The 20,260-nt window shown below is 38.1% G+C and overlaps 1 protein-coding gene across 4 annotated transcripts in view; it reads left to right on the top strand.

The window, feature by feature from the left end:
* SLC44A5 (solute carrier family 44 member 5) overlaps positions 1 to 19,382 on the top strand; it is a 67,534-nt gene extending 48,152 nt beyond the window's left edge. For all 4 annotated transcript variants that reach the window (XM_064719456.1, XM_064719454.1, XM_064719453.1 and 1 more), the window contains exons 12-22: positions 2,000 to 2,099; positions 5,211 to 5,303; positions 6,219 to 6,306; positions 7,012 to 7,274; positions 8,327 to 8,421; positions 8,798 to 8,901; positions 10,210 to 10,283; positions 12,149 to 12,219; positions 13,301 to 13,389; positions 14,024 to 14,108; positions 15,714 to 19,382. In XM_064719456.1, coding sequence (XP_064575526.1) covers positions 2,000 to 2,099; positions 5,211 to 5,303; positions 6,219 to 6,306; positions 7,012 to 7,274; positions 8,327 to 8,421; positions 8,798 to 8,901; positions 10,210 to 10,283; positions 12,149 to 12,219; positions 13,301 to 13,389; positions 14,024 to 14,108; positions 15,714 to 15,826 — 1,175 coding nt within the window. In that variant the 3' untranslated portion in view covers positions 15,827 to 19,382. The remainder of the gene's footprint in view (positions 1 to 1,999; positions 2,100 to 5,210; positions 5,304 to 6,218; positions 6,307 to 7,011; positions 7,275 to 8,326; positions 8,422 to 8,797; positions 8,902 to 10,209; positions 10,284 to 12,148; positions 12,220 to 13,300; positions 13,390 to 14,023; positions 14,109 to 15,713) is intronic.
* Positions 19,383 to 20,260: the final 878 nt, after the last annotated feature.

The raw sequence follows: 20,260 nt of genomic DNA, 5'->3' as shown, positions 1-20,260 counted from the left end.
TGTCACTGGTCATGAGAATGAAGAGGTCGGTACCTGCCCTTCTAGTTGCCCTTGTGAGGATGTTGAGGACCACAATGAGGTCTCCTGTCAGTTTACACTTAGGTCACTGAATTTTCTTGTTGTCTGATCTAAGACTGTGAAATAAACCATTTTAAACAAAATCCTACTGGAACAAGACAACCTGCAGCATACACGCTCCACCCCCCAAGAAAGGAGGAGCAGAAGAGGGAAGAAATAACTGTCGAATATTACTTGCACTCCTGTTACTGCTCTGTTTGAAGACACACAGACTTGTAACTGATGATGAATGGATCATAACCAAAAACACTGCCTCTCCCTATTGGTAGATAAATTAATAGAGCAGCAGCTTACTGCTTAAATCTTCTATCTCTTATTTATGTCTTCATTTACTTCTGTGTTGGATCATTGAGCTTATGAGACATCTTCTATATATATTGTTGAGGCTGAGCTTTTTAGTGTGCTCTCCGTAGAGAATATTAGGACTTTATTATGCATTTTTTCCCCTGTAACTCTTCAGGCTCTTCCCCTGCCTGATTCTTAGCAGCCAGTGTATAGTTTACCTAGAGTTGAGTGTCACTTTCACAAGAGTAAATTACGGTACACAGGAATTAAATTGCTTTTCCAAAATCACTTAGCAAAGTAAATAGTTACATATCCTTGAAGAAAACGTAGTCAGAGTCCTAGTCTAGAACTCATCATGTACTGACAATGCTTGCCTTTTTCACAGTGTTTTGGACAAGTACATTAATCTAACAGAGACAAATTGGAATGAGACCAACTTCAAAGAGACCTGTTTTTATATTCCTTCATGGGGAAATGGCAGCTGCAGTTCTGTTGCCAGGGGTAATACTTGGGATTGCAATTCAACATCATCTGTGACTATTGGGTCTGATATTCTGAGACTCTATCTAAGCTGTGGGACCTAAAGCCAAATCTCATCTTCCTTTGCAAACCTTCACATAAGTTTTTAGATACTTCAGGGTATACTGTCCCTTCTGTCTTCCTCTCCCTCCACAGAACTTCTTGGTCTCAGCTGGAGGACGCAGGTCCTGCTGCATACAATAATCTGCCCCTACTGGGCTGGTTTAAGTGTTGTCTAATGATCTGAAGCACCAAAAATAAATGGATATGTCTCAGAGTTGGAGGATGTGTGCTTCAGGCATTAAAGACTCAGTCTTCTCTAGGTGAAGTTCCCAGATTTTTCTTACTTTCTACTGCAGAAGTAGGTTTTGAACCAACACGAATAAAAAGCAGACAGAAGCAGACCCTACTGAAATCAGAGTTATGATTCAAATGCTGCTTGTAGTTAAGAGCTCTCAGCTCTCTAATATCAGAGCATGATTCCAGCAATGCAACTGGAAGGTGAAAGTAATTTGACCAGGATGGTCCTATCTTAGTCTCTTTTTTTTTTTAACTTTAATGAGCTGAAAGGAGCTCATGCCAGGGTAATACTCAAACAAACCTTTTGATTTTAGTACATCTACATTTTAGAACAATGTAGATCAGAAAAATGCACTCTCCATGAAAAACTTGACTCTTCATCTCCTATTTTTTATTATCTAAATACTATAAATGAGCAACAGTATAGCATGAACAAATGCTTGTATTATGAGCAAATTTCTTGTTTATGGAAAGTACAATTTGTAAAGGATGAATTGTATCTAAGGCTAGATACTGCAGTCACATTGAAGTTAATATTTTTCTGAGAATTAGATGTTCCATTTTTCTGTTAAAAACATAAATATCAGGGTCATATACACTCTGACTAACTCACTGCAAACAGAATTTTTTTTCAATGGGACTTCAAAACCTATGAAATGGTATTGAAGTTTGGCAGGTGCTGTTGTAGAAAGAACTGCTCAGGCACAGAATTTTACAGAGTTCATGAACAATAGTTCAAATTACAAGGAAAAATTACAGAAGCAGCATATTGGTTTTGTTCTTGATAAATCTAATTTCTTTATTTGCTTGTTTACAGTGATAATGCTTTGTGGTGTTGAAGTCATAATCATACTGATGCTGATCTTCCTAAGAAATCGGATTCGGATTGCTATTGCACTGTTGAAGGAAGGTAGTAGGTATGTTTGTCTGATTTTAATATATGTTGAATTTTATTAAATGATCTTTAGAGTACACTCTTCTAGAACTCTATCTTGCATTACCAAGGGCAGAAAATTGGGGTTTAAAATACAACACTGCATTTGTTGCATGAAACAGGTTCAACAAGGAATTCACACGAGGCGTTCAAGGAATATCAGTTACCTTTTAATGAGGTCGTGCTTAATAGAGCTTTCTCTTTTAAAGTAAGGTATTTCTTATCTTTCTGCTTCTTGCCTTAAGAATTCATACATTCTTAATGTTACCACATATGCTTAGTGCAAAGAAGGTGTCTCAGCAGAAAATCTAAGTGTGGTATACTGTTTATAGGAGGCTGGGACGTGTAGGTGCCAACTTTTCTCTGTCATTGGATTGTTCCTTGAGTCTTATACTAGTGGTGGAGGATTAGTGTTGTTTTGGCTTTGCCTTCTATTTAGGAAAGGCTAGGAGATTCTACTGGGTCCAGTCGAACTTCTGTGTGGACAGGCATAAATGTGCAGAGAGAAACTTCTGTGACCAGACATTGTAAGAGGATGTGGTCTAAGATACGTCTTCTTAGCTCTGAGTAAAGAAGAAGGCAAACCAGGATATGGGAGTTCTGGGCTAAAGGGACCTCTTTGTTGTGTGTTTCCTGAAATCTGCATAGGCTTTGTTCACAGTGGTTCCTGTTTTAAACAGTTTTACACAGAATATTTAGTGGGGTTTTTTTGTTTTGTTTGGGTTTTTTTCCTTTGTTTGGTTTGGTTTTTTTTTTGTTTGTTTTTGGTTTGGTTTGGAGTTTGGATTTTTTTAATTGAGAGTATTACAAAGGATAAACGGACTTAAAATTGACTGACTTAAAATGTCACTTGAATTTCACTGCAAATAGGCTATGGTCTCATAGGTCCTGAAAGCAAGCCTGTGTTCTCAGAGCACATAGCGTTAGTTTTAAGTTTATCTATGAGCACTTGCTTGTGGTTTTCTGCCATCTTTATTGCCTCTGCGGTTCCCAGGAATCACAATTTGGGATTTTTGTCATGGAATTAAGAAATACTGAAGTTCTGCATTTAGCCAGGTATCTGTTTCCTGTCTTATGTTACTGTGCAATTAGAACATAGCAATTAATTTAGGCAGCACTAAATTATACTCTTTAATTCCCATTCATTAAAATCCAGGAACACTTTTAACGTTCTTCAAAACCCTTGTTCACAACCTTGACAAGTGGAAGGATTTTAGAAAGTTCATAAACTTCTTGCTGATTAGTAATAACATTCTGTAGTTTTCCAGCAGCATGGAAAGGTTACTTGAAGGTGAACTTCTTGCTTTCATGCATAATGGATGAGATGAAACACTGTATGTAATTACTGTAAACCTAACAGACCAGGTCATATATTTAGGAAGATAAAAAATAAGGTGCTAATGACTGAAAATCAAATTATGTTTTTCAATACCTTTTAGCTACATTTTCAAAAATATTAGTTATAATGCCAGTAATTGACTTGAAATCCATAGTTAGAAACAAGAGTTGTTAATCAGTGTTTTGGAATAATAGAGCATGGTCTTAATGGTAACTAACTTAATGGTAACTAAGTCGCCCTGTTTTTCTAAGTTCTTCTAAGCCTTTTGATGTTCACATTTTTGTAATGGAGTTCTCATGCACTTTATGTAAATAATGATTGTTTTTGCCTTCCTTTCTGGAGGAGGAGAAATTTCATGGATTGTTGATTTGACCAGTGTCATTGAAGAGGTGGCAATTTCATCCTCCAGTCCAGGATCACTTTTCCAATTCTATATATATCAAGGTCGAGAAATAAACTTCCCTTTTTTTTACCTTGGAGGTTCCAGCGTGTGTGTTGTTTTATTTCATGTCCTATTGTAATACTAAGAGGCCTGCCAATAACTGCTGAACACAGCCAGTTTGTTGTGATTATTTCTCAAACAGCATAAGTTTGTGTCCTCCTGTGTGACTTGTAATAGACTTTTTTGTCTCTGTGCTCAGACAGCAATTGATGTTTGGCTCAAAACCTCTGGATTGGACATGACAGTTTCCTTGAATTCCCCCCAGCATTTACTGCTTACCTTTAGAAACTGAGTAAATTTTTCTCCTTTTGCTGTCTGGAAACTGCTTCCTATAAAACAAATTACATCAGAGGTGCCCTAAGTTATAGAAGAAATACTGTAAGAAATAGTACTAGACAAAAAGGTTTGTGATAAAGAGAGCCAGCCTGTAAGTTTGAGTAAACAAAGCACCTGCTTTCTGAATTTACATCCAGTGAGATAACCAGTTGGAGATGTTCACTTCTGGGATAGCAGCAGGTTTACCAAGAGGGCTGGTATCAACTCCCACTTCCAGAGAATGAGTCCCTGGCAGAGTGGAACTAGCATGGTCAAGTTCCTGCCACTAGTCACATTCTAGCCACAGGAATTAGCAGTAGAATATCAGGCTTCATATACCTTGATATTAAAAGAAGCTGTCTAAGCTGTCAACAGAAAAAGGCAATTATTAATTTTGCCTTCCATTAGTCATAGGTGAGCACCACTTACGTACAGCATGTGCAAGGAAAGGCACATAAGTGCAGGAAGGTGCAGTCTGTCCAGGCATTGCAAAGACAAGTTGACTGTCTCTGCCCCTACATAGCTAGTGCTTAAGGCAGGAAAGTTGCTGGGAACAGAGTTGTCAAATACAAAATAGAATAAGGTCGTTTCAATTCTGTAGGAGTGAAGGAAGAACACAGGATGAGCAGAGTGGGAATTAGGACATAAAGGGTCTGTAGCAGCTGGCAAGAAGATGTCATGGAAATCAGTTAATGGCCTTGGAAAGAGATAGGTCTCTGAAGCAATCATGAAGAAAGAGAAAGTAGAAGATAAGGTGGAACATGGCAAATGGAAAAAGTTCACTCTAGTACCATTAATACAAGTGGAGTGGTAGAAATTACAAAGTCGAGGCTTGAATACATAAGAAAAAAAATTCCTGTAGTATTCTGAGATCTCAGTACTAGCTTATGCTATGAGTGTCAACAAGGTTCTGAAACTAAAATTGCTAGAAGAGGACTGATAAAAAGCTACTTTCTGGAATTGTTACAGCTTATTGATATATTGTGTTTCTTTTATAGGGCAATTGGCTATATAATGTCTACACTGTTCTACCCAATCGTCACCTTCTTACTCATTGCAATTTGTATTTCCTACTGGGCTGTGACAGCTGTGTATCCTTCTGTCTGTGTACCTATCTGGAGCAAGTTTTCTGGTCTGCAAGACTAGATAATATTCTGCTATTTCATGTTAATTAAACCAATATTCAGAGGACTGTTTGGTCACTTAGCACTTACTCTTCTGATGCAGTCTTCTGCACTGCACATCTACGTGTGATGCACAAGCCAGACAGTGATTTTATTAGATTAAAAAAAAAAAAATGGACTAAAAGTCAGGCCAAGGCAGGGGGGTTGTACAAAGCCTTGTGTACTGCATAAGGTTGACTCTTGGGGGTGAAATGGGCCTTCAGTGAAGAGTGAATATGGTCTTTAATGTGCTGTGTGCTCCACAGGCCTGATGTTAATGGTTTCTTAGTTAACTGGAGGTGGAATGGGTTATGTATGTGTTTTGTTCAGAAAAATATGAGAAAGGAGCGTGTGAATATACAGTGCACTATCTCCTCTGATTTGCCTAACAGCAAGGGCTTGGTAAGGATTAAAAAAGGGGAAAACTGCTGATTAAAAAGCAGCTGTTATTTCATATGCAAAGAGTGTCAGTTGTTACTGATCAGGGCAGTGTTAATTCATCCTTATGCTCTGTATTTACTTCTGCCAAAATACAAGAACTACTGTATAATCTGCTTTGTCAAAGATAGATATGGAGGAGAGATGGGGATGGTTTTCAATGTTATGTGCCCTGCCCATTCTGGTCAGGGGTTATTACAGCTCCAGGGATGAGTTTGCAGTAGTCCTTTAAGTAATGAGCGTGCTTGGTTTTGTCTGTCAACCCTTCAGCTGTATCTCTGCAGAGCAAGAGCAGTTTTTCTGCTATATATACAAGTTCTTTAGAGCTAGTGGTTACCCACTGCAGAATCCCAAGTTGCTCAGAAACCACAGTTCTGTGATTCCTCCTTAAAATATTTCATTCAGTTTTCTGGCCACATCAGGAGAACCTGTGTATAAAGTAATGGCTAATCAAACACTGTGCAAGTATGCAAACCTGACTTGTGACCCAGAGGTAAGTGTAACAAATATTTACCTATAGGGAAAGCTATACTGACTGCATTTCTTAATCACTATTGAATGCACTTCTAGTAAAAAATGTGCATGTTTTAAGTAATGAGTCCCCATGTTAAATCTGAAAATATTACCAGATGTTCAGGTAACACTTCTTTATTTTACAGACATAAACCAGTTTTTCTGCTAAACTGTCTTGTAAATGTTAGCATTCTAATTTACAGAGTAAGAAAGGAAGAGACAAAAATAAAATTTTACAGGAAAGATGTTCTTGAATTTTTGAGGTCTTCCGAAGGCAGTGGTAAACGTTGAAAGCTGCACCTCAAAGTTGCTCAGGGACTAGCCATGATTTGAATCAGAAGCTTAGTTTCTTCTGGCACAGTAATTACCTTTATGAAGCTTCAAAAATATTTGTCTTTTTTTTTTTTAATTTTGCCTTCAAATTAAACTTTTCAAAATAAATTTGCCTTCAAAGTCAATTTTTTTTTTACTTGGCTCTGGGTTTGAATTTAAGGATTCTTTAAAAACTAGCATAAATCCTTGATATGAATCCTTAAATATTTAAACAGGTTACGTAGTGTTGCAGTTTTGAATGACATAATGTAACATCAAGCAGAGTTATGTTAGTTGTATTAACCTGCTAAACTTCAGACACTATGTATATAGAATTCATTACTTATGATTGTTTATTTTTCTTTCTATTTAGACTTTTAACACAACCAATGTGACTAAATTGTGCCCAGGTGCTCAGTGTACTTTTGCTTTTTATGGAGGAGAAAGCCTGTACCATAAGTACATCTTCATCTTCCAGTTAGCCAATGCCTTTGTCTTTCTCTGGCTGGTGAACTTTGCAATTGCACTGGGTCAGTGTACCCTTGCTGGTGCCTTTGCCTCTTATTACTGGGCTTATAGAAAACCAGCTGATATTCCACTGTGGCCACTCTTCTCTTCATTTGGACGAGCAATACGGTAAGACTGTGGAGCTGGAAGCGAGCCGTGTCATGTATCTGACAAATGCTCTTTTTCCATCTAAGGAAGCTAATCTTAGAATATCATAAGAAAATTATTAGTCAGCATTATGGTTTAATCTCAGTGGCAGTCAAGCCCCCCACAGCTGCCTGCTTGTTCCCCCACAGTGGGATGGGGGAGAGAATCTGAACGGTGGAAATGCGAAAGCACATGGGTTGAGATGAAGACAGTTTAATAGGTAAAAGAAAGCTACATGCACAAGCAAAGCAAAGCAAGGAATTCATTCCCCATTTCCCACTGGCAGGCACGTCCCCAGTACATCAGGGCTTCTTCATGTGTAGCAGTGTTTTGGAACAACAAACTCTGTAACTTCAAATGCTCCCCGCTTACGCCTCCTTCCACCAGCTGTTACTGCCTGGCACAGCACAGTATGGTGTGAAGTATCCCTGGGGTCATTTGGCGCCGCTGTCCTGGCCATGTTCCCTGCCAGCTCCTCATGCACCCCCACCTGCTTATCAGTGGGGCAGGGTGAGGAGCAGAGCAGTCCTTGGTGCTGTGAAAGTGCTGCTCAACAATGGCTAAAACATCGGTGTGTTATCATAATTGTTCTGGTCAGAAATCCAAAACAAAGCATAGCACAAGCTACTATGAAAAAAACTAACTCTAGTCCATCCAACCAGCACAATTGGGAAGATGTAGTTATTAGGTGAAGACTGTATCCTGTAGCCCTACAGCACCAAGGCTGCTGCAGCTCCCTGCCCCTAGATCCACCCAATTGTAATGCTGAGCAGGTACTCCCAGTAGACACACACACGAAATACATGTACACAACGTGTACACAGACTGAGAGACAGACACTCACAAACACCAGCGGCGCCAGTGGCTTCATCCTGTTCTTCTGTGGTGGATCGGGGTCCATTCGTTTTGTTTAATTCCCACTAAAGGACCTTCCTTCACTTCTGATTTTATTTGTATATACATGCATATATGCATACATATATCCATGTACATAGGCACATGTGTGACATAACAGTCAAATATTTTGTTTTTAGATACCATACAGGTTCGCTGGCATTTGGAGCCTTAATTCTTGCAATTGTCCAGCTTATTAGAGTAATACTGGAATACCTGGATCACAAACTGAAAGGTGAGATTTATTAATCTGCCCTAGGTTGTTAAGACCTTCCTTGCTATATTACTTCCTTACTTTCCCAAGCTGTTTTTTAGCAAGGAAAAAAGACTAATTCCACATTATCCATTGTAGTTTCTTTGGAACCCAGTAAATTTGTGTTCATTTACTCAAGCTGAGTCTATGTTCTTGGGAACCTAATGCAAAGTTCAGCTGGGATATGAGTCTCATCCAATTGAAAGCTAGTGAGTTAAATTTGGTTGAGAGAGAGAGTTCATACCTAGAAATAAAAAAAATAATGTCACAATTTAAGGTCTTCTTCTGAATAGCTTTCTACATTCTGAAGACTATTAATGAGTTCTATGTATGATGTACTCTCTCCTGCTCTTTTCAGGTACTCAGAACTCCTTCACTAGATTCCTACTCTGCTGCCTCAAGTGCTGTTTCTGGTGTTTGGAAAAATTCTTAAAATTTATAAACAGAAATGCCTACATCATGGTATGTCCCATGTCTGCATGTTGTCTCCCCTGCCTAGAACATTAAAATATCCTAGACACTGCTAGTTCATCAAAAGCCAGCAGTATACTTAAATCTGCTGATGATGGGATTTATGGGAGTTTTCAGTACATGTGTGTGGTTCTACTATGAAAAAGTATGATTTTTTTTTCCTTCTAATTTCAACCTCTTTTTTTCCCTGTCTTTGTCCATCACCCTCCCCCCCAAAATGAGTGTGAAGGGATGGAATAACTGGTTAACTGCCCTTTAATTCAATAATTGATACCCTGATTTCAACAGGAATATTAGCTTATTTCATATTGCGTGTTGATGACATTTCTGTTTGGAGGTGATAATTGGATAAGGAGGTCAGAAGGCATGTGATGATTGTATTTCCACCTGGAAGTTAGAAGCAGAAATTCTACTAGCAGAAGCAGTGATATTTCTCTCAAATAAGCCTTCTTAGCTTCCAGATAAGAGAAGTTTGAAATCTTCGCATAAATTAACATACACAAATTTCAGCCTAGGATGTTCTGGCTGGAACATTCTAGGCTGAAATCTGTGTATGTTAATTGATGTGAAGATGTTGTGGTTTTTCCAATTGTAAGCATTTTTGGTGTTTGAATGGTACAGTCACAGACTTCTCGTCTCAGAAGAGGTGGCTGTAGTGGGTCCATTACAACCTGTGTTGATGCAATTGATACTTCAAATTTTTGCCATCTTGAAGAGGAAGTGTTTTTGACAATCTTCTTTATAGTTCATAAACTGTCTGAGCTGAGAGCTGTTCTGGTATATCTTACCCTAGTGAACACTATTCCAGGAAGAAGTAGTCTTGTTCCTGAATAACTTTTGCTGCTTTATTTTATGCAGATTTCTTCTTCAGGGAAAGCAGCATCAGGTCCAAGGAGATAACTACAGGGGTAGTTATCTCACTTGGGCTCACTTCAGCTCTCCAAGTGCCTATTCTTTTCCACTGACTATAAATCTAGTTTAGGTAACTAGCAAAGGGAGAAGAACGCCTTGACAAGTACCTTTTTTGCTCTGCTTAGCAAAGTAAGTACTTAGTCTAGTACCTGTGAGATCACAAGGGGTAGCATGCTCATTGTCAGGTGATTTGAAGGGGAAAGATGGATAATATTCTGTCCCAGCCTGATGGGAAACATTGAGAAGTAGCAGGTGACTGGTTTTATGTTCATCTGAGTTTCAAGGCCACAAATTAGGGAGAACTATGCATTACATGCAGATGGATCCTGGCATATGAGAACGTACCCTAATTATTTAAATTACTTAACAGCCACTGTTATTTTACAGATTGCCATATATGGTAAAAACTTCTGCACCTCAGCAAAGGAAGCATTCTTTTTGCTCATGCGGAATGTGGTGAGGTAAGGGACTGTCTCCTTCCCTTCTTGGAAATGTCAGGAGTTCTTACTACTGCACTCTGCGGGCACACTTCTTTCCTTTCCCATATCTTCTCCAAATACTGAGTGCCACTTCTGTCCTCAAATGTGGCCCTCACTTCTTACGCTCCATGAATAACAGCAGGCTGGCCAGTATAGTAACCTATGCAGAGTTGATTGGACTATCATTGTTTTGTTGTGATTGGTCCTTTAAATTCCTAAGTACCCAGTACGTTGTAATAATGCCTCCAAGAAACAAGTGGAGCCCCTGAGAGGAGATCTGCAGATAGATGGGAATGGGGTGCTCATCATCTGTCATATGTTTGTTTTTTGAGCTTTAGTCCACTTGGTCTGAGAAAGGGAAAGGAAAAAAAAACCTAAGTTTTCAGATTCATTCAGAAATCTTATGAGGTGTTGGAGAGTGGAAGTAAAGAAGACAGAATACTACTTTCCTTTCAAAAAGATTGTCTTTAACATAACCAGATGTCCTCTGATGCTTGGAAATTTCCTGGCCCTTTTTTCCACTACTGAGTGTGTTGCCAGACTCCCTGTTCTCATCAGTACTTTCCTTCTTTGCTTCTAGCTCCTCCTTTGCTACTGTAAGATCAAAACATAATGGGAGAATAACTTAGGAGCAGGCCATATTGATGCAATACAACACAATCTAATTACCAAGCAAGAGACTCAGTAAAACTGGTTAGGTGGTTTAAAAGCATTAAGTGAAGGACTGGAAGAGAAGGGAAATGGAGGCAAGGGCTGAAAGACGAAAGTGGAAATGGCACTTAAGAAAGAAGAGAAAAGGACTGGAGCTGGGAGATGAAATATCTTCACTGTGTTACCCTGTACTAATATCAGGACAGTGATGTCCATACTGCGTAATGCCTGTGCAATAGGAGAGAAGCTGCCTTCATTTCCTTACAGAATATCACCTCTCTGCCCTTTATGGTTTTGCTCTTAATAAGAGCAATAGTGAAGAGATAGACATATAATTCTGTTGTTTCAATAAAGATGTTTTTATCTTGTGCATTTTGCTAAATCTGAATTCTGACTGGTTAATGATGATTTGTCTCTTTAGTAGTTCTTAACATTCATTTTTCACAGTAGTCAGTTCTGTGTATTACCACATCCATAGTGGTAATATGGCCCTTCTGTGCTGTCAGGAGGTTGAAGATACAAAGTTAATATTTCATCTCATTATTTATCTGCAGTTTATGATAAGACAGGCTGGCAGAACATTGAGCAGAAACTCCCTGCTGTGCTTCAATGAGAGCTGCAGATTTATTATCAGCTTTTCTGTCTGCCTTTGTTCATCAGTGATTATCTTCCTGCTCTGAACCTTCCTGCCTTCCATGTTGTACCATGATGTCTTAGAATAGTAGATTTGGCATATTATGAGGTCATGAAAGATGGCCTGATAGGACTAAGTGAAAAGGAGGCCTACCAGCAATCTACATAAATACGGCTTTTTGTTTTGATGTGTACTTCTCCTATTCTTGCCTGGCTTATCTGTGCCCCTAGAAGTAAGGCTGAAATAAAAATATTTTGAAGTTTTGAGTTGTTTGATTTTTTTTAAACCAACTTGAGGAATAAATAGTCTCCATGTCAGTCCTGTAGCAGCATTGCTACATTAAGGCCTTGCCCAACAAAGGCTCAGTGCTTTTTTGCCTCCTGAGATGATGCTGTAGCAGTACCCATCTCAGCACTGCCTGTCTGTGGTGCTGTGTTGTCAGCCTGTAAAAGCAGCAGAAGACAGCTTCTCCTCATGTTTTACAGTTATCCATGGATTTAAGGAGAAAGAATAGAAATGTCTGGTTGTGACGATTATGTCTCATTTGTCCTTTGCTAAACAGGGTTGCAGTTTTGGACAAAGTTACAGACTTCCTTCTATTTCTGGGGAAAATCCTTGTTGCTGGTGGTGTAGGTAAGCTGCTTGTTTGTTTTCTAAATGGTATGCTTTATTTTCTGGTACCCACAAGCATGCCTGCCATATTCATATGTGCTTAGTTAGCAGCTGGAGGTTCTCATTTGTCTAACTATTTGGAAATCTGTTTCTGTGTTTCTAGGATTTGCTAGATTGATCTAAAATCATTTTTTCCCTTTCTCCCCCCTGCCCAGCACTTGGTTTGCCTTGACAATGTCTTTTCCATAATTGCTTTTACAGCTTTTGAATGTGTGGCTGGTGCAAGGACTTCTGCAGCCGCATCATCATAGTTGAATCAAACCAAATTCACATCCAATAAGTCAGCCAAGTCAGTTCTTCTTCTATAAGAACTAAACAAAATTGCAAATGAGATTCACCTGATAACAGACAATTGCCTATAGATGTGGTGGTACAGGTCTACACGACCTGAAGCTTTGCTGAATTTGAGCCCCTTATATCTATATAAAGCTATACTAAAAGAAATAGAGTATTTGTAGCATCCTTATAGGGTCTTCTTTGTTATCTGTAGATGTCAAATAGATTATTCAGTAGAGTAGTTATCAAGTAGACTATTCATGGTATTTTGTGACAGAAAAGTGTTTTTCTATCTTTTAAATGAACCATTTTCCGAAATTCAGGTTGGCAGTGTTCTGTTGTGGTTTTTCCAAATTGTCACAGCAGTTTTAAAAACCTATTTTACAAATAGCCATATTTTGCATTCTGTATACTTTCAAAGTTAACTAATTAATTATATTTTACTCAAAAGTAAAACTAGTACCAAGAGCTGATATAAAGTGTTTTGTCGTCACTGTAGAATTACAGTATTTGTTAATTTTGCTGTTAAATTCAGTAGAATAGTGAAACAAAACAACTCATTACAGTCTTTCTGGGCCCATTAATATCTTTATGGTAATTGATTAATTTACATATCTCTTCTGTTAGATAATTAGTATTGAAGAATGTATTGTTTACAAACTTTTATTGAAACCAGCCTTGGATCTGTTTTCTGTCTTATCCTTTCTTTAGATCCTGGGAAATTAAAGCTAGCATGGAAATAACTAATTGCCTGTGCTTCTTGCAGGTGTTCTTGCATTCTTTTTCTTCACACAGAGAATACCAGTCTTTGCACAGGAAGTGCCAATGCTAAATTACTACTGGGTACCATTGCTGGTAAGGCAACCATTTAATCTCCTGCATGCCTGGGGCAGTTTGAGGTGCTCAGACTACTCAGGGCATGGTCTGGTAACAGCTTCTTTGGTCAGCATCTCAGTGGCATAGTATTCACTCTGGTGAGAACTGAGCTGCTGCCTTCCAATCCTTGGGATCCTTCAGGCAGAAGTGGCACTGCAGTGGCTCTGCGTCTTCAGAAAAATTAGATTTCACATTTCCTCAGACTTCCCAGGCAGCAAGACACTGATGACAGTGTGGCTTCTAATGGAAGGGACTTGCGATGCATCTCTCCTTTTGTAAGCCCTCCCTCAAATTTCAGAATTTCAGAACATCTCTAGGCTGAGTGATTCTTGAAGGAGTTTGGAATATTCTTGGCATATATTCTCCTCAGAGGTTGAAATAATTTCAGTTTGGAGCTATTTCCAGCTTGAAAACTAGAAGCTACTACATGTTAGGATGCGGTGTCTTGAACTTGTGATCCTTGTCCACAGCACTGGTAATCTTTGGTAGAAATACAGAGCTGAGATTAAATTCTTCTAAATTTGCATAGCAGACTAGGCTTCCAACTTGTATTATTACTACCACAGTGGTGCTGAAATAAATTTGGGGGTTTATTGTGGTTTGTTTTTTGTAGACAGTCATCATTGGCTCCTACTTAGTTGCACACGGGTTCTTCAGCGTCTATGCAATGTGTGTCGACACACTTTTCCTCTGCTTTTGTAAGTACTACATTTCAGTATTACCTGCAAGTCATGGAAAGAGGAGTAAAAAATCATCTTATCCATCCTTCCAGACACAGAAGCCTGGTGGCATACTGGCAAACCCTATGAAAAATTAGCAGCTTCTTCTTTTCTGTGATACTGTGATATGGTCTTCCATGCTTTAGTGTTCAAATTTAATTACTTTAAGAAGTGTAAGGTAGCTTTATGGTTAATGGAAATATCTGGGTTTTGTTTTTCAAATGTTCCTTAAATTTCATTAAGTTTGCTTCTGGGTGCTTTGTGAAGAGTCAGTCCTGTACAGTATTGATTTGCTTAAGCGTCTTGACAGTAACGAATATATTCTTTGGTATATAGATGGTACTTTGTTTTCAGTTTAGTAACCCTGAGCAAAGTATTATGCTGAATTACCTTAAAGATTCTGTGAAATACCACTTGAAGCTAGCTGTCTCTTGGACTCCCAGTGGCAAACAATGAAAGGGACTGCTGTTCAGACTGCCCAGATAGAGAATACTAAAATCACAAAAGAAATCTGCTGTTCTTGAATTAGGATATGATTATAAGAAGCAGGTGTCCTTAGCATGTAGCACCTTCCATGTACTGTATTTTTCTATAATGAAAGCCATTCTGGTAGATCCAAGTGTGTTACCATGTGGCAGGACACAAGTAGAAGTTAGTTACATGGTAGTGGTTGATCTTGCAATTTGCAAATTATTTGATAATACTAAGGGAAATAGTCATAGGCTGCATCTATGACAATACATAAATATACACTGCATTACTGAAGTGAGGCAAACATGGTAATACTGAATCTTTAAACACTCACTTTAACCTCACTTCCATAGAAACTAAGGTTAGCAGGGATTCTGAAAAACCGGGTTGCCAAAGAATCACAAAAACAAGATCAGTTAGAAAACTCAAAATTGGTATTTAGTTGAGAGCTACATCCTATTTATCTCATTTTATGGGCATTGCTTCTAAGCAAACATGATCACAGGCAAACATAGCACTAATAACACTCAGCTCCTACTTTTCTATAGGGAAAAAAGTAATGTCTGCCTTGTTTATTCATATTCTGTTCTACTTCCCATGCTACCATTAAGTAATGAACAATAGATCAGATAGAATATTATTAATTCATGGCAACAGGTTCTCAAATAATCTTTATCTTAGGCAGTGAAAAATAGTCCAGTTTTAGAAAGTGCTTAACTCCATGGCAGTCTTTGTGACACATTTTCTAGCAAGAGATTTCCAAAATAGCAGGGTTCAGTGAAGGAATGAGAGTTTCTGAAAGTTTCTACCTATACTGCCAAACCAAAGATCTGGAGAATAAAAGGGGTATGTTGCTATCATTAAAAAATGGCAAGATGTTTGTGTCTCTTCATCATGTAAGACCTCTTGTGGTCTAAGAAAATAGAAGTTTTAAAATGTCATTAATTATTAATCACATTATTAATCACTTAATAATAAAGCTAAATTACCTTGATTGCATTTCTTTTAATGTTGGGTCTCTCGCTCTCTCCTTTTTTCAATTCCTTTTGTGTCTCTGTGTGTGTGGTTGTACTGCTGTTTCCTTTTTTGACTGGTCTGGCTGTGTAAATTCAGGTGAAGACCTGGAAAGAAATGATGGATCTACAGCAAAACCCTACTTCATGTCAGCTAGCCTCCACCGAATTCTAGGGAAGAAGAAACTAAGCCCTAAGAAGGCAGCGGGATAATGAACGCTAAACCTCAACATCAAAAAGTGTCACTTTTAAGCAAAACATGTATAAAGTAGGCAAAAGTAAAAACTGTAAATGATGCTTCTGGTTAATGGGTGATTCTTTTTTCCTTTTGCTTATATAAAACAAAAGAGCAACATTGGTAACATTTAACTAGTTTAAATGCTTAAACTAACAGCTGTGAAAACAAGGCCACATTTTAGTTTATAGAGTGCCTATGAAAAGGAAAATGTAAATTTGAAACTTTTATAAGTGTATAATGTTTTAATAACTTTTGTAATACAAGTTGCTGCCTTAGATGACAGCAGTTTTGATAATGTTTCTTATAAGTGTATATTTGTAAAAGAAATTCAGGCAATTTTTGAAAGCACTAATGTATAACCTAATTAGCCATAAAAAAAGATAGTTTGAGACTCCAGTTAACGAGGAGATGGTACTAAATTTGTAAATATGGTGCTATGATTGTATTTTTTTGTACAAGCTGGTTTGCAGCTATTTAAACTGTGATTATACATGCATTAATGATTTCCTACACTGAAAAATGTAGTGATATTTTAATCACGTCCACAACTGCATCTTTTAAGACATGATGGTACCCTGCAGATCCCAAAGATGGTAGTCAGAAAATACTCAAGTTGATACTGCTTAAAGTGAAGTTTTATGGGAGTTGTGCTTAAAAGATTATATAACTGAGAGAAGGTCACACTGCAGCTGAAGTGATTTGTGGTTTACACAAATGAGGTTTCATCTGGTACAAGATGGTGAATGTATAATTTTTAGCTGATGTCTAAGAGAGATGCACATGTGTTAATATCCCCCTAACCCTGACAAGTCTCTGATTGCGTTCTGTGTTACAGGGAGGTTGAGCTTCACTGAAAGGAAAACTAAATGCAGTCCTTTTTACGTTGAACGAAAGTCTTCACTCTGTGTGCGTGCACAAGGAGTTCCATTGCCTCTGCCTAGCTTAGAAGGGCTCCAAGCCATTGGAATGACTTTGCAGGTGCAGAGGGCTGGGGCTGCACTTCCTGCACGTCTCCGTGCTCCCAGTGGCTCACACAGTAAGGTACTAGGACATTAAACTCAAATCTTCTCGTGGTACAGAATGAATTATTCAGCCACTGAAAGATGCTCTGAAAGATTTAGTTTGCTTTTTGATTGTTAGATTTGCCCAATCATCAGTACAAAGTCATTAATACACCTGTTGGTAGAAAGCACATTAACGTTCGGCGGGGTTTGTGACCCTCCCAGTAGTGGAATTGTCACTGCCATTAAGTAACAGCTCTGCTGATGGAAAAAGTCTTAACACTGGAGAGTTTATCAAGTCTGTTACTACCAAGACGGAGCTAAAAAGACTTTAATTTATTAGTCTCCTGGGGGAGCCAAGGACCCAGCCATGCTGAGACCTGCCCCTATTTTTAATGGATTCCAGTGGATTGAAAAAGTTATTCCAGTACTTTCCAGGAGTGCCATGTGCCATACATTTGCCAGTTCTGTGACAGCAGTTTAGCACCTGGAAATACTTTTCTAACCCTAGATGTTCATTGGTGTCACAAAAAGAAGTGCAAATTCTTTTCCAGATGATTTGAAGGCAAATTTCTGGGGAAAGTTTACTGACCATCTACATCCCAATGGGATTTTGCTCTCTAACTTGCAGCTCTGGTTTGTGATGTCTGTGATCACTGCAAAGGCAGTAATACTGTCCTTCATGCCATGGGTCTGGGGTCATGTTGATGCACAAGTGACCACCATCCACACCCTTGCAGTCATGGGCATGGTAAGATCTTGAAATTCAGTGACCTGAGGTGCAGGTGGGAGTATCCTTGTAAGCTTTATCTTAGGTCCAATGTATGCTGGAGCCTTTTCCCTGAAGCAAAAATGAGGAGTTCAGTTTAGGACTCCAGTAATGTAAAATAAAGGCATATGGTTTCAAATATAGCTACTGATTACAGGCAGCTTTAGATTTTGGTAACCCCTTCTGAGATACCCTAGAGGAAACTTGACTTTTAGAAAGGACTGGGAATTCCACCTCTGGGGAAAAGAAAGGACTCCTGAGGGATTGTTTTTCATCATTGTCATAATCATCATCATAATCATCATTATCATCATCATTCCTTTCTCATTATGTGCATGGTATGGATTACACTCCCCCCCCCCAATGATTCTAATATTTTTTGAGAATGAAGTCAATAACTTTTGGGGTATGTGTAACCATTCTGTGATTAAAGAAGCTGTTGATCTTGTTACAATCCATGTTTTAAAGCTTTTTTTTTTTTTTTTAATACTAATGATTAATTTTCAGCTAAAGAAACTGCATTACATCATCTGTATTTCTACTCAACTTGAGTGTCTTACTGGGAGCTCAATTGAAAAAGCATATTTCTGAATATAGCTTGCTTTTTTATCATATGAATGTAACCACAGAGTTTACTAGGAATAAAACATAATAGGAAATATATACAGTTATTTGATTAGAAAACTTTTGTAACAAACCTATGCATTTACTAAAGGAATTTCTAAAAGTGAAAGTTTTAAATTGTATTATTATTTATATATGGTAAAAATTATATATATGTATAAGTTTTCTCCTCTCACTATTTTGTGAAAGTATTTAGAATGTAACTGATCATCATTTTTGAGAAGAAAATTTAAAAGCCATTTTCTTATGATGTAATTATGAGAACTGTGAAAATACAAAGCAATACCATGTAGATTTTGTAATCAATAAATTCAGTAAGTAGTAATTATTTAATATTAAAATTGGCTTTCTAGAAATAAATTACAAATAATTAGTCAAAATAATACAAATATTTACTTGGGAAAGGTTCACCTAAGATATTTGAAGACTGTCTTATTATAATGGTTCCTAATTAATCCTGTGGGCCAGAGTCTGCAGACGCACACCACAGAGGAGGTACTAATATTGACATTTTTGGATTTGGACTTTTACTTTGTTGCTTGCTTTAATATGAAATTAAAAATTGCTTTTTTTACTGTGGAGAGTGGAACACGGTAAAATATGCTGTGTGCTTTGCTGCTGAGCCCGCCAGGGCTGGTGACACAGTGCCCACAGTGGCACCAGTGCCACTGGGTCCATGCTGGCAGTGCGGATGGATGCAGGCGTGGGAGAGCAGAACCAGCAGGCTCCTGAGCTGCCCAGGGCATGCCAGGGTCGTGCCAGGCACCTTCTCCCTGTGAGGAGCTGTGGAAAGCAGGTGGATCTGAAGAGAGACCCTTTTACATGAGTAGAAAAACAAACGTTCTCTAAATCACAAACAAGCAGAATACAGAAACCAAGACAGTAGAAAACACCTGCTATCACATCCATGTGATCATGTTTGTTTAGTTTGGTTTGGATTCATTGTATCTCCCTAAAGCATATTACTGAATGACTTTCATTTACATGTTTTATACCAAAGTTTTAATGTCAAGCCTTCAAATTTTGTAAGGAAAAAAAAAAAACACCACAAAAAGAAAAAAAGAAACAAAACCCAACAAAAAACCACCACACACACACACAAAACCATCAAAACAAAACAAACAAACAAAAAAAACCCCGTGGAAACAAAACACAGAAACAAGAAGATAAAATCATTTCTTCTTATGAGGATGTTTTTCCAAACAGTATTCAGCAGATGATTCTTGGGTGATCCAAGGATGCTGAATATTCCTTTAAATGTTAGTATTCTATGAAATATTTCACTATTGCATGTTCTGCTGTAGAACAGGAAAAATATTTTGGTGGATGCAATGTCAGGCTGATTCTTCAATTGTAAGTAAGTGTTCTTCCACAAGTGGGCTGTCAGAGAAGTGGTTATGAAGAATAAACTGACTGTTTTTGAATAACCCAGAATGTCTCCCTTTGACCAGTTGCTCAGCCTGGACAGCTGTATCTTTGCAGACAAAGTGCCTTACTGGCTGTTACTTTACCTGGATTACATTTTGAAATTCATTTATACCGTGTAGACTACAAAACAGAAAAGGCTGGAGAGGAAAACCAACACTTTATTTCAAATTGACTAACAAAAAATCAACTGTAGTAAGGATGTCAGGTGTGTTTGCACTGTGTGATGCAGCACACTGTTGCTGTTGACAGATTATGAAAATTGATGGTGTGGTCCAGGAGAAAATGTAACAATACTGTTGCAAATGAATGAAAACAGTGCAAGACTGTTCCATTTTTATACAGTAGATTTTTAAAATAGCTTTAATTTGTGATATAGTGGACTTCTGAGTAGGGCCTATTCTGCTTTCTGTTTACAATGATCATGTGTATTGTAGCTGTGTAACTGTGGGTAGAACTGGGCTCTTGCTACTTACAACACAAGGAGTAAAGCTAAAAATTACGTATACATTACTGTAATACATCTGTTTGTGTGTTTATAAGCATAAGGTTCCTTCTCCATTTCAAGATTGATAATTTCCTATTCTGGA

Source organism: Zonotrichia leucophrys, chromosome 8 (assembly GCF_028769735.1).
Source record: "Zonotrichia leucophrys gambelii isolate GWCS_2022_RI chromosome 8, RI_Zleu_2.0, whole genome shotgun sequence".
NCBI classification, from domain to species: Eukaryota; Metazoa; Chordata; class Aves; order Passeriformes; family Passerellidae; genus Zonotrichia; species Zonotrichia leucophrys.
This window is presented reverse-complemented; position numbering and strand designations above follow the sequence as displayed.